At 38.4% G+C, this 14,986-nt stretch overlaps 1 protein-coding gene across 1 annotated transcript in view; it reads right to left on the bottom strand.

Annotated features, from left to right (window-relative positions):
* Nucleotides 1–14,772, bottom strand: part of IL7R (interleukin 7 receptor) — a 30,921-nt gene extending 16,149 nt beyond the window's left edge. The window contains exons 1-2 of the mRNA XM_052659308.1: nucleotides 14,691–14,772; nucleotides 9,756–9,894 (exon numbers count right to left, since the gene is read on the bottom strand). Of these exons, the coding sequence (XP_052515268.1) occupies nucleotides 9,756–9,894; nucleotides 14,691–14,772 (221 nt within the window). The remainder of the gene's footprint in view (nucleotides 1–9,755; nucleotides 9,895–14,690) is intronic.
* Nucleotides 14,773–14,986: the final 214 nt, after the last annotated feature.

The following is a 14,986-nucleotide window of genomic DNA, read 5'->3' on the forward strand; positions in this document are numbered from 1 at the left end:
AGCTGGCAAAGATATTACAGAAAACACATGTACAAATTAATATTCCTCAATTAAATGTTAATATATTGATGTTAACACATAATGATAAAGTAGGATGCATTGCAGGAAATCCAAGTAGGGTCAACAATCAAAGATCAATCAATATGATTCATCACACGAACAAAATAAAAAACATAAATAATCTGATCATCTCAATTGGTGTAGAAAAAGCACATGACAAAATTCAACATCGATTTACAACTAAACTCTCAGTAGACACTTCCTCAACCTGATAAGGGGTATTTATGAAAAGTCTATGGTTAAGAACACACATGATGGTGAACTAGTTAACAGTTTTCTCCTAAGGTAAGGACAAAGCAGGAATATCTATTTTTCCTACTTTTATTCAACAATATACTGGAGGTTCTAACCAGTGCATAAGGCAAGAGAAACAAATAAAAATAATTAGTTTGGAAAGAAAGAAAATGAAATTTTCTTTATTTTCAGATATGTCTGTTCACATGGAAAACTATAAAGATATTCCAACACAATTACAGGAACTAATATAGTGATTTCACTAAGGTCAGTTTATAAAAGTCAATCTTATTACTATAGACTAGTGTCCAAAAATTGGAAAATAAATTTAAAAAATAACAGCTCCACTTATGATAGCAATAAAACACAAAATTCTTAGAAATAAAATTAATAAAATATGTTTAAGGTCTTTCCAAAGGAAATTACAAAATATTCCTGAGAGCTATTAAAGGAAATCTAAACAGAGAGCTACATTCATGGATTAGCAAATTGAGTGCTGAAAAGATGAAAATTTTCCCCAAATTGGTATATATGATTTTAATCAAAATATCAGCAGGATTTTTAAAAAATCGGGCAGCTTATTCTAAAATTTATGTGGAAACACAAAGAACTCAGAATAGCCAAATAACACTTAAAAAAAAAGTAGAACAAAGATGAAGGACTCAGAGACTTGATTTCGAACTTACTATAAGGCTCTGACCATCAAGCAGCTTAACACTGTCACAAAGTTAGAAATATTGATCAATGGAAAATATAATGTTCTGAAATAGACTCATACATATAAGGTTAATTGATTTAAAATACATGCACCCAATGAATTCAGTGGAAACAAATCTCTTCAGCGAATAGTCCTGGAACAATTGAGCAAATATGTGGAAAATATGAACCTCAATTTCACAAAAATTAATTGGGTATGGCATATAGTTCTAAATATAAAGACTAAAATTATGAACTGTTTAGAAGAAAACATGAGAAAATAACTTCCTAACTTTGGGGGTAGACATAAATATAGTCATAACACAAAAACACTAAGTATAAAAAAGAAAAATAAAATAAATTGGGCTGCATCAAATGAAAATCTTTTGCTTATTAAAATATGCCATTAATAAAATGAAATGGGAATAGCAGATTCATTGATAACAATTCATTAATAAAATGAAATAGCAGAAAATAGTTGTAGTACATATATCTAACTTCATAATTGTATGTAGAGCATATGAAGAATTCGCACCCAAGGGACAAATAATTCAATGAAAAAAGACAAAAGTCTAACAGATATTTGCCAAAAGAATATATATAAATGGCCAACAGTACATGAAAAAGTGGTCAACATTATTTGCCACTTGGAAAATGTAATAAAATCATGAGATGCTATTTCAAAGTCAAATATTGGGAATGATGTGCAGTTCTCATATATCGAGAGCAGGAGAGTAGAACGATATAACTACTTTGGAAAACTTGTTGGGCAGTTTCTTATAAAGGTAAATACACACCCAACAGTGATACAGTAATTCCACTCCGAGGTTTTTACTTCAAAGAAGTGAAAATTTGTATTAAACTGATTTGTGAAAGAATCTTAATGACAACTTAAAAAAGAATAATCTCAAACTTGAGAAAACTCAAATGTCCATCAAAAAAAAAGCATTAAAAATTTGTGATAAATTTGTTGGAGTATAGCTGATTAATGATGTTGTGTTGGTTTCAGGTGTACAATGAAGTGATTTGGTTATACATATACATGTATCTAGGGCTTTCCAGTGGCTCAGCAGTAAAGAATCTGCCTGTCAATGTAAGAGACACAGGTTTGATCCCTGGGTCAGGATGATCCTCTGGGGGAAGTCATTGCAACCCACTCTAGTATTCCTGCCTGGGAAATCCTGTGGACAGAGAAGTCTGGGAGTCAGAAAGGACTTAGTAGGTAAACAACAACAACAAAAAGTACAACAACGTACATGTATCAAATTTTCAAATTCTTTCCCACTTAGGTTGTTACATAATATGAAACAGAGTTCCCTGTGCTATACAGTAGGTCTTTGTTGGTTATCCATTTAAAATATAGCAGTGTGTATGTGTCAGTCCCAAACTTCCTAACTATCCCTCTTCTCAACCCTTCCTCCCTGCTAACTATTTATAGAGAGATATTTGCTTAACTTATATATTCAGGTAAAGAAATAAAATCTCACAATATAACTTTGATCAATAATTTGTAAAGATGGATGAGGATAAGAGTAAAAGTTCCAAAAAAAAAAAGTTCATATATTTGAACAGTGGAATTAATATTCAGCAATTGGAAAGATGAGCTATGAGATAAGCATAAACATGGATAAATCTCAAAAACATTTTGTTGTGTGAAAGAAGTCACAGAAAAGAGGGAGCAGTGTATTGTTTCATTTAGAAGAACTATCAGAAACCAGCCAAACCAAAGGGTGATAGAATTCAAAACTATTTCTCACAGAAGATGAGAGATTGAAAGGGGACATGATGCATCCTTCTAGGGTGAAAGGAATTTTCTGCATCTCAACTGAGGTGATGGCAGCATGTCATATATGTTTCTCAAAACTCATTTAGTATTTGTACATTTTACCATAGGTAAACTTTATCCCCCAAATGAACTGTAATCAAAAAAGAAAGTAAAATGAAATTAAGAAACAACACAAAAATTAAAGAAGTAAAACAGAGTACGTATTCTCACTGTAAAAGTAAACAACGCAGAGTAAAAGGAAAATTACTCATTTCTTTCCTTCAACCCCCAGTTTGATTCACATCTCTTGTGATAACCATGGTTACCAGTTTGCTTTCCCTACATGCCCTTTAAATCCAGCCGCAGAGTCCTAAAAAGAAGTGAACTGGGTCAAATTGGAAGTGAGGATTGTGGAAGAAAACGGTTGGCTTCTGTGAAGAGAATTCTTCTCATTAATCAGATTTTTTTAGAAAAAAAAATATGGAGAGTATATTCTCCAAAGGTCATTTGCTACCCACAATGTAGAATGTGTGTTGGTTTTCTGGGATCAGATTGGATGTGTGTACACTTTTCTCTGCATGTGCATATATAAGCCCTTTCCAGGATCATTCCTGAGCTCTCTAGTAGACGTGTGTGGAATGTTCAATTACAGATCCGTAGCATGTAGGAATGTTCCAGTACTGTTGGACATTTGAGAAGAATCTAAAATGATATTCTCAATTCATTCTTGCTTTTCAAGAAATGTGAGTAATGAGCAACAACAATAAAGCATTACCATCTGGCTGTCTTACAAGGCTGCTGTTGCTGCTGCTGCTGCTGCTAAGTCTCTTCAGTCGTGTCCGACTCTGTGCGACCCCATAGACGACAGCCCACCAGGCTCCATCGTCCCTGGGATTCTCCAGGCAAGAATACTGGAGTGGATTGCCATTTCTTTCTCCAATGCATGAAAGTGAAAAGTGAAAGTGAAGTCGCTCAGTCGTGTCCGACTCTTAGCAACCCCTCAAGGATGGGCACCCTTTAAGGGCCCTGAGCGCTAGGACCTGCTCTTTGTGGAGGGGAAGCCATGATGGGACTAAGAGACAACTGCGGTCTAGAACAGACAGCCTCATTTCATGCCACTGACCCTGGCTTCAGGTGACCAAAGGAAACTCAGTGTCTCCCATGAGTGGCTCAAGTCGAGTCAATCCAATTCATTTCCATTCACTTAATTAAATTAAAACAACTTACTTGGTGCTAAGTGTGTATTGCTAGGATTCGGAATGTTCTAGGACTAAACAGAAGAACTGTACAAAAAAGATCTTCACAACCAAGATAATCACCATGGTGTGATCACTCACCTAGAGCCAGACATCCTGGAATGTGAAGTCAAGTGGGCCTTAGAAAGCATCACTATGAACAAAGCTAGTGGAGGTGATGGAATTCCAGTTGAGCTGTTTCAAATCCTGAAAGATGATGCTGTGAAAGTGCTGCACTCAATACGCCAGCAAATTTGGAAAACTCAGCAGTGGCCACAGGACTGGAAAAGGTCAGTTTTCATTCCAATCCCAAAGAAGGGCAATGCCAAAGCCTGCTCAAACTACCGCACAATTGCACTCATCTCACACACTAGTAAAGTAATGCTCAAAATTCTCTAAGCCAGACTTCAGCAATACGTGAACCGTGAACTTCCTGAAGTTCAAGCTGGATTTAGGAAAGGCAGAGGAACCAGAGATCAAATTGCCAACATCTGATGGATCATCAAAAAAGCAAGAGAGTTCCAGAAAAACATCTATTTCTGCTTTATTGACTATGCCAAAGCCTTTGACTGTGTGGATCACAATAAACTGGAAAATTCTGAAAGGGATGGGAATACCAGACCACCTGACCTGTCTCTTGAGAAACCTATATGCAGGTCAGGAAGCAACAGTTAGAACTGGACATGAAACAACAGACTGGTTCCAAACAGGAAAAGGAGTACATCAGGCTGTATATTGTCACCCTGCTTATTTAACTTCTATGCAGAGTACATCATGAGAAGCGCTGGGCTGGAAGAAGCACAAGCTGGAATCAAGATTGCCGGGAGAAATATCAATCACCTCAGATATGCAGATGACACCACCCTTATGGCAGAAAGTGAAGAGGAACTAAAAAGCCTCTTGATGAAAGTGAAAGAGGAGAGTGAAAAAGTTGGCTTAAAGCTCAACATTCAGAAAACGAAGATCATGACATCCAGTCCCATCACTTCATGGGAAATAGATGGGGAAACAGTAGAAACAGTGTCAGACTTTATTTTTTTGGTCTCTAAAATCACTGCAGATGGTGACTGCAGCCATGAAATTAACAGTCGCTTACTCCTTGGAAGAAAAGTTATGACCAACCTAGGTAGCATATTGAAAAGCAGAGACATTATTTTGGCAACAAAGGTATGTCTAGTCAAGGTTATGGTTTTTCCAGTGGTCATGTATGGATGTGAGAGTTGGACTGTGAAGAAAGCTGAGCGCTGAAGAATTGATGCTTTTGAACTGTGGTGTTGGAGAAGACTCTTGAGAGTCCCTTGGACTGCAAGGAGATCCAACCAGTCCATTCTGAAGGAGATCAGCCCTGGGATTTCTTTGGAGGGAATGATGCAAAAGCTGAAACTCCAGTACTTTGGCCACCTCATGCGAAGAGTTGACTCATTGGAAAAGACTCTGATGCTGGGAGGGATTGGGGGCAGGAGGAGAAGGGGAAGACAGAGGATGAGATGGCTGGATGGCATCACTGACTCGATGGACGTGAGTCTGAGAGAACTCCTGGAGTTGGTGATGGACAGGGAGACCTGGCGTGCTGTGATTCATGGTGTCACAGAGTCGGACATGACTGAGCGACTGAGATGAACTGAACTGAACTGAACTGAGGACTACACTCCCCAACACAATGGCCACAACCCCAAGTGTGGGTATTGAATCTTTGAAATATGGCTTGTCTAAATTGAGATGTGCTCCAAATATGAAATAACAGATTTTGAAGATGTAGATATTCAAAATACCTCATGAATATTTGTATTCCTACTGTTCATATTTTTTGTTCATGTAGGTAGAAATGATAATATTTCGGCAAAATTACATTAAATAAGATGTTATTAAAATTAGTTTTCACCCACCCCACTCCAGTACTCTTGCCTGGAAAACCCCATGGATGGAGGAGCCTGGAAGGCTGCAGTCCCTGCGGTCGTGAAGAGTCAGACACAACTTAGCGACTTCATTTTGAATTTTCACTTTCATGCATTAGAGAAGGAAATGGCAACCCACTCCAGTGTTCTTGCCTGGAGAATCCCAGGGACGGGGGAGCCTGGTGGGCTGCCATCTATGGGGTCACACAGAGTCGGACACGACTGAAGTGGCTTAGCAGCAGCAGTAGACAATTTAAATTACGTGTATCACTCCCACATTTGTGGGTCATATTATATTTCTGTTGGATAGTGTGGTTTCAGAGTATTTTGGTGGGGAGAAAAGATCACTACAGGTGCCCAAGTAGACCCATAGGCTGGCAAAATCGGCCCCATGGAGGACATCAACCCTAAGCTACTTAGACAAATTCCTTTTTTTCTGAAAATAGAGACTGCTGGGGACCACAGGATTCTTCACCTTAATGACACTTTCTTCAATCTCCTACAAATTTGTGTAGTTTAGTGTGATAAACACGTTTCTCTTGTTGCTGCAAACAGGAAATACTAAAAACAAACCACAGAGGTTATTCCTCATTTGATCCTAAAAGACAGAGTCTTCTCAAAAGTTAGTATGGTTTAGAAAGGACTAGATTAACAGCACTTGACAGATATTGCTAGTTAAGTCAAGAACATGAGGTAGCCTGGGTTGGATGTAGCCTCTGATGTTGGAGGTAATTGATGAAATAAAAAAGAGATATTTGAAGTGGTATCTGTAGGTGGCACATAGGAGTGACTGTGGTGCCTCCACGAATGTGGAAATAAAGGAAATACAATTACCTTCTGAGAGCTGCCTGTGAAAATTATGCAAACAGCTAAAAAGCAGGGGCCCAAATTTACATGTCTATGGTGTCCACATGGGTAGTAAAAATGAGAACAGTGGGCTAACTTCAGGACTGAGATTTAATTCCCCATCTATAGAAGCCATCAGAATTCTGTTCAGTTAATTTTTTCTGTCTGGGACCAGTATTACCAGATCTGATTTTCAAAAAGAGATACCTAGATTTTAAGAGGCTAGCAACTAAATTAAAAAAAGAAAATTAACCACTTTGAGATCTGAATCAAATAACTCTGGTTTTATCAATAAAATCAACAAACAGATTTCCTTTGTTTTGCTTCTATATTTACTGAACCTTTGGATCACATATTTAAATGAAAATCCCATGACACAAAATTAAATATCATTTACAGGCACCAACCATAAGCCAAACACTAATCCTCCTACCCCAGTGTGAGTGGTTGTTATGATCAGACTTTAAATGTGATTCTTGGGTCACAGAGCTAGTTATTGGGTTATTGGTTATATTGATTATTGGGATAACAACCTCCCTGCCTGTTTCCAGAGCTTCAGCTTTGTCACTGCCAGTACCTGGGAGCCGGTCAGGGTGCTGGTGAACAAAAAATTTCTAGATCCCCCAGTGAGAGTGCATTTATACTGATGTATGATCTACTGCCCTCTCTGCCACCTCCCCTCAAAGACTTGAGCGTGGGATGAATATTTGGGTCACTATAAGAGTTGCATTTATCCATGTGAGGTTGTCACTTGGCATGCTGGTCATTTGCTTCTGTGATTTTGGCTAACCCAAGTCCATCCCCGAAAGATGGATCCACATATCGAACACTAAATTATTGATTTCTAAGTCTGGGAGTCTGGCGGCCAGATCAGGCAGGTGGTAAGTGCTTGTTGGAAAATAACCCTGGTGAGCCCTCTGGGAAACATCTGGTTTCCATCAAAAATCCCACCTGTGTAAAGATTTCAGCAGAACTCAGTTTTCAGTGATTTCCAATTTCTTTCTTTATAAATTTATATTCACAGAAAAAAAGAGAAAAGCTCGCATAAAGCAATTTTGGGGGAAAGAAGTCCAAACTTTGCAGCAAATTCAACACTATTTAAGGGGCTTTAACTTGAGCTACAGCCCCCCATGTGCCCCAGGTGGCCCTAAGTGGTAAAAACAAACCAAAACAAAACAAAAAAACCCTGCCAATGCAGGGGACATAAGAGATGCAGATTCGATCCCTGCGTCAAGAAGATCCCCTGGAGGAGGGCATGGCAACCCATTCCAGTATTTTCATCTGGAGAATCCCAGGAGGAGCCTGGTGGGCTATAGTCCATAGAATCACAAAGAGTCAGGAATGACTGAAATGACTTAACACACACTTAACTTGAGCTACATGGCTGCTCAGAATCCAGGAGTTGCATGAATCTTCCTCTCAAGGTGTGGCTAGCTTTGCAAAAATGACTGCCTTCCAGAAGCATCTTAGCCTACTGAGGGCTTCATACTTACTTTTTAACATGGAAAACATGTCTTAAAACAATCCTTTTCCAATGGAAATATCTGAATCCAACATAGCAACCCAAACGGAGGCTACGGACAGGTTAAAATATGACAGGAGAAATCAAGAGACTCGTGAAAGGAAGTGAGGAAGTTTGTTCAAGTGGCCAAGGAAGTGGTCAGATACTGTTATGAGTGAAAGTGGACAGAAGGTCAACCTCCACCTCCCCAAATAAAACCACTGCTGTTTACCACCAAGCTGACTGGAGAGGCAAATCAGACCTCTGTGTCAGAGGGGTTTTGCCCACAAAAATGATGTGCATCTTTTGAATGAGTTGTTCAGCAGCTTTAGTGTAGTGTACTTGTTGCACAGACCCTGGACATTGTAGGTTCCTTTTCTCTAGATGTATGTTATTCCTGGAAAGCATGTGATAAAAGTGAACTGACAGAGGCAGACTGAGAACACACTATGGCATTCAAGTTCAAGGTCATATTTATCCAAAGACCTTAGCAGGAGATATTGCATGCACAGAGGCAGGGAATTAACATAAGACATGGGATCCAGGATTTGTCAAGACCATGTGTCATGGGAGATTGGCTGTCTATGGAATATAAGAAGCCCTCTTTTACTACTGGTAGATTTTGACTCATTTTTCTTACTATACAACTAACTAAAATTAGGTCATCTGATATGAATTTGGAAATAGCCACAAGTCAGAATTTCATGACAGAGTATTTTTTTCAAGTCATCAGAGATAGTAACTCTTGGCAACAAGAGATGTTTTGTGGAAGAGGGAGAAGATAAGTTCTCTGAGCTCTTTACTAAACTTTCAAACCCACTAAGAGACTTTCTCTTTCTTTTTACCTTTCTTAGTGGCTCCATGAAACCCAGAGTCAATTTCTTCCTGTGGATTTTTAGAAAACTGGTATCGGCAACTGGCTGGGTGGCAGTTGGGTCTAGATTCACAGAGTTTTGACTTAATGTCTGTTTTTCATTACTTATTACATACTGGATGTGTCATCTAATTAAATAATTGAAGTATTACATTATTTAACCATCACATCTCCCTATGAGGTGGTATTTAACAGGTGAAGAAACAAAGGAATAGATAAGTTACACAACTTACTCTAGGTTAAAAAGCTAGCTAAGTGCTTGTGTTAGGATCAGAAACCAGGCACCCGCCCAGGAGTATGGCTTGAAGACACTAGATTGTTTCATGTTGGGCAAAGAGCCTTTAGGGGAGGAATGAACCAGGACAATCAGAATTTAAATTCTGACTTGAAGTCAGGAGGGATGTGGGACCTCCCATATCCACACCATCATTTGGTTGTAGCAGCGAAGACCTGATAGATGAGCTCCTGAGTGTTTCTTTGCTTGAGTCTCTTGGTGAAAGACAAGGAGTTTGAGTAAATTTTTGGAATTTACTCAATTTTCATATTTGATAATTAGCCCCCATACTCTCCTTTGCAGCTGTTGCTGTATATAGTATACAAAAGAGAGATGGGGGATTTCTAAGCACCCTTTGAAGGCACCATTCCTCACCATATTTCAAGTTCCAGATTGGTGCTGTTGATGTCCGAGTCATCAAACGTGCAGGTCAGCAAGTGCTGGAGTCCATCCACTTCCAGCTGACTGTAGCATGAGAATGAGTAGTCATCCAGTTCTGTGTCATCAAAATCTCCTGGCAAGGAACAAACCTACAGATGTTAATGAAGCCAATAAGTGCCTCCTTGTGCAATCCGGACTGATGTTGCTGGAATGGTAGCCTTTCATGGCAGACATGAAGGAGTGTTGATTGTTTGTCTAAAGAAGGAAAGCCCAAGGGCAAGACAAGAAATAGGACTTCGAAAAAAACAAAAATAAAAACAAACAAAATGACAAAACTCAGACAAAGCTTAATAAGCATAGATTTTTTTTCTAATAGAAAAAAGTCATCACAATTAATAAATAGTCTCCAAAGATTTATAAATATCTCACTATTGGGCAAGAGCATTGGAGATCCAGAACGAGACACTAAATGCATCCTTTCTTTTATATAATGAGTATTTCTTTGTTAGTCTATACATTTAAATGAGATACTCTATTATTTATGTGCCACCTAATCTAACCTTGTACTTTATTACTAACTTTCCTTTATTGCCTCCCAAGAATATTTTTTGAATGAATGATAGAAGATGATAGCTATCTTGCAGTCAGAAGTTCACTTCTTAAAACAGGAGCTTTCCCTTACCTAAACAGATATCCCACCTAAAAATCCCATTGATTTTTCCCACTGTGTGAATATTTATTTAAGGCCGCTTGTCTTAAGCTACTAACTGAGGCAAACAGGATCAGAAAAAATTACATCACAAGACTCAGACCTGGTGGAGCTTCCCATAAATCTTAAAGATACTACTTCTGTGCTAGTATATCTTCCTTTTACAGATATTGTGTTTTATGAATATGTGAAAAATTCTAGAAGCATGTGGGAAACCAGAATTTTTATGCCATTGCTTTTTGAAAGTACTGTCTTTTAGAGAGAGTATTTGATTTCTTAAGATAGATTGAAACCCGTAAGATTAAATATATATTTTGTGTGTATATTTAATAGTATTTAAAAAAGAAAAATATGTCATCAAAGATACTCCATCTGGGATCTGAGAAAATCCAGAGTAACCAAAGCCATTCTCAGAGAGACTGAGTGTGAGCTATGACTGCTTCAAGGTCCATTGATACTGAAATTACTTTGGCCACTGGTACTAGAAAATTGAAGCTCCAGGGGTTGGGGAGATCCCCTGGAGAAGGGCATGGCAACCCACTCCAGTGTTCTTGCCTGGAGAATCCCCATGGACAGAGGAGCCTGGCGGGCTACAGTCCACGGGGTCACAGTCAGACACGACTGAGCGACTAAGCACAGCACAGCAGAGCACAGGCTTTAAATAGGAGAGAGAATATACTGAAAATTAAACCCCAACTGAGTATCCTGAAGGCCGTGGGGTTATAGACAGAACCCTCTTTACTTCAACAACCCAGTATTTCTTTGGGAGAATTAGTAAAGCTGGTTGTGAGTGGACCAACCGATTGAGAGAAAGTTCAGTTCAGTCAAAGCAACAAATCTTGAAGAGCCACACCTAGGTAAGAGCTGCAGGCACTGTTCCTTCTGACTACACCTAGAGTCCATCGAGCTCACAATTCTGCCACCAGCAGACTCCTGATGCTGGGGAAGATTGAAGGCAGGAGGAGAAGGGGACGACAGAGGATGAGATGGTTAGATGGTATCACCGACTTAAAGGACATGAGTTTGAGCAAGCTCCGGGAGTTGGTGATGGACAGGGGAGTCTGATGTGCTGCACACCATGGGGTCGCAAAGAGTTGGACATGACTGAGTGACTGAACTGAACTGTATTTCAGCTGGATATGGCCCTCTTTTTAATGGCAGTTTTAAATAATGAGGGGCAGCCCACTATTTGGGGCTCCCATGTCAAAATATTCACTCCTAATCTTACCGACTGAGATCCAGTCCCTTAACTGCTGGCACCTTTCTTGATGGAATGGTTCTGGGTGGCTTTAGCCTGCCCTTATATGACAGTACTCATGCACTCTAAATATTTTCTCTTCCTTAGAACGCCTACCAATCTGGTACAACAGAACCTACATTACTCTTTGGATTCAGACATTTGTGGGTCAACTTTGTCTCCAAAACTCTTTAACATACAACCTAAGCCAGAGAGGGCAGACTTTAGTAGATTCTGGGTATCAACAGAACAAAGCACTCCTGCTACCCTTAGCCATCCAATCTGGCGAAGCAAATTTGCTGTGTATTCTCATACCTTCTATAAAGCAGTGACCACTTACAATAGCCAAGACATGGAAGCAACCTCAAGGTCCATTGACAGTTGAATTGATAAAGAACATGTAGTGTGTGTGTGTGTGTGTGTGTGTGTGTGTGTGTGTGTGTGTGTGTAATGGAATATTACTCAGCCATGAAAAAGAATGAAATAATACCATTTGCAGCAACATGGATGGATGTAGAGACTATCATACTAAGATAAGTAAGTCAGAGAAAAATAAATATATGATATTTCTTATATGTAGAATCTAAAAAAAATGATACAAATGAAATTATTTACAAAATAAACATAGATTGAGAGCCATAGAAAACAAACATCTAATTTACCAAAGGGAACAGTGGAAGGTGGCGGGGGGAGGCAGATAAATTAGGAGTTTGGGATTAACATATACATACTACTATATATAACATAGGTAAATAATAAAACCCTACTGTAAAGCACAGGGAACTATACTCAATATCTTGTAATAATCTATAATGGAAAAGAATCTGAAAAAGACGTATACATATGTGTGTGTCTCTTTCTATATACGTATAACTGAATCACTTTGCTATATAATTGAAACTAACACAACATTGTAAATTAATGATACTTCCATGAAAGAGAAAAAAGTGGTGGTCATACAGTTAAAGTGGCTGTGTTTTGAGAAATAGCTCATTGGTTGTTTAGCAGGTTCTGAGCTGATTGATTCTGAGCCAAAGTTGCTTTGTAAACAAGAAAAGTCCCCTCAATAACCTGAAAAACTGCATGGCATTTTACAAAGAGAATGTCATATCTGCTCTCAGCTTAATTAAGAGTCATATACAGAGTGGTTAAGACCTCCAGCAGCAGAGGTGGACAGGTGTGGATTTAAATCCTGGCTGTTCCACTGTGTAGCTGTGATCCTTCATCAGGTCCTCTCTAAGCTTCAGGGTTCTAATATTTAAATTCGTGTTACTAAGAGGAATCACTGAGTACAAAGATCTTGCTTAGAACACAGAAGGCACTAAATAAGGGCTAGCTAAGACTATTATCACATTCTTTGAGAAATAGAGAAAAGGTAAAAAAAAAGGAATTCTAATTCGAAGAATATACATGAAGTCTTTGGGGGCTCCTTTGAAAAAGAGTGTTTTGTCAAAGGTATTATTATGACTACAGCTTTGAAATTACATAGAGCTTATGAACAGTGAGTTTTTAAAAAATGCTCACTATAAAAATTAGAATTTTTGAAATATGTATTATAGACAAGACAACGTGGTTTAGAAGTTTTCCTACTGGAAGGGCTTAGTTGATTAAAAGTATAAATGATTTGGATTTTTAAAAAGTATCTTCTTCTCTTGATAACTCTTATGCTTATCAGAGAACTAACTTCTCTTTAACAAAGAGCAGTTGATTATTTTGAATTCCTGACACCTCAAACCGAGAAGTATTTTGAAGTAATCATGTGGATGGGTGGTTACAGATTTCTTAAAAAATACCCTGAAATTTAAAAAGTTGAAGTGAAAACTCAGCTTTCAATGAGAATCATTAATTTGTTTTTAAAATAAAATGACCACTGTGGGGGTTGGGGGAGCAGAAGGGTTATATTATATTCCAAAGGGTAAGATTTATGTGTTACGTGCCAAGCATCTATATGTACAGACACAAGAAAACATTTACCATGAAATAATTATCATCCCCCACAAAGTGATTCATTCACAGTCACACTATGAAAAATGTCAACCCTCTGACAATTCCATTAATGAAAATATGCTAGGGATTTCCTTCCTTAGTGATTACATGACTGAAGCTATCTAAGCTGAGTCATTAGGCTGATGTGCTTAATAGCTTCACTACACAAATACTTTTAAAATCTTAAAGTGAAAGCATTTAATTTTCAGGAACAATTTGGTGGTCCAAGTCTCCAGGTGGCTCCTCTGGGCCACTTCATCTTTGCAAAATTTCAGTTGTAATTACAATAGATTTACAAAGTAGACACCATCTGCCTCTAGGTACTAAGTATTTAAGGATTCTAAAGAGACTTATTACATGATGATAAATTCATTGGCCTGGATACAGTTAAATATATTTCAAAAAGAACTCATTCAGATCTTACCCCTATTCAGTTATTCACCAAGAATATAACATGATCACACCAAAACTAAAGTATTTTGAAGAAATCTTCAAATATTTGTTAAATGTCTGCTATGTTCTAGATACTGGAATAGGTGCTGAGAAAACGCAAAGGTAAGTGCAGACAAAGTGGTTGTTTTCTAGATATTATTTTATCTTGAAAGTGATATTTTTGGAGCCTCCTAAAAAGATAAAGCAAAACAAAATGAGCTTCTTTTCTTGGCAAGGTAAAGTTACCTTGAAGGTTCTCTAACAAGCATAACCATTGTGTCTCTATGGGTATTCTTTTTGTAAGATCAGAGGCATCAACAAATATTTAAGATTCACACTGGGAGAGTCAAGTGCATCCCTTGACAATTCTAAGGCTTTACAGACCACTTGCAGTGTTGGCCCCAGGCCCCCTGTCCTGGTGGTTAGAACAGGCAAAATGGTGGTAAGCCCTCAAACTCCCTTAAATTTAACCCAGTGCCCCACTCCAGTCTATTAGGGATCTGAGCAACTGAAGTAGATGCTAGGAATCATCTGAAATCATGAAGAAAAATCAGAAATGACTCACCATTCTCTGCATAGCCACTTTCTCCAGAAACGGCTTGAAGTAAATAGAAAAGCATACCCAAAGCTCTACTTAGAAGTGTCATTCTGAGAGAGAAATAGAGGAGACAGCCAGCGCGTGAGCCTATGCGTAGGAATGAATGAGAGAGAGAGAGCGAGCAACTTAAATCTATAGCTTTAGGACTTTATACTTGTTTAACCACAGGGGGGAAGTAGGGGGGAAGTCTAAACAGAAGAAAAGAAGGCAAGTGCCAGAAACAGGAAGTGTGAGTAAAAGTATTGCTGTTGTAAGCAGAAGAA

This window comes from Budorcas taxicolor, chromosome 20 (assembly GCF_023091745.1).
Source record: "Budorcas taxicolor isolate Tak-1 chromosome 20, Takin1.1, whole genome shotgun sequence".
NCBI lineage: Eukaryota > Metazoa > Chordata > Mammalia > Artiodactyla > Bovidae > Budorcas > Budorcas taxicolor.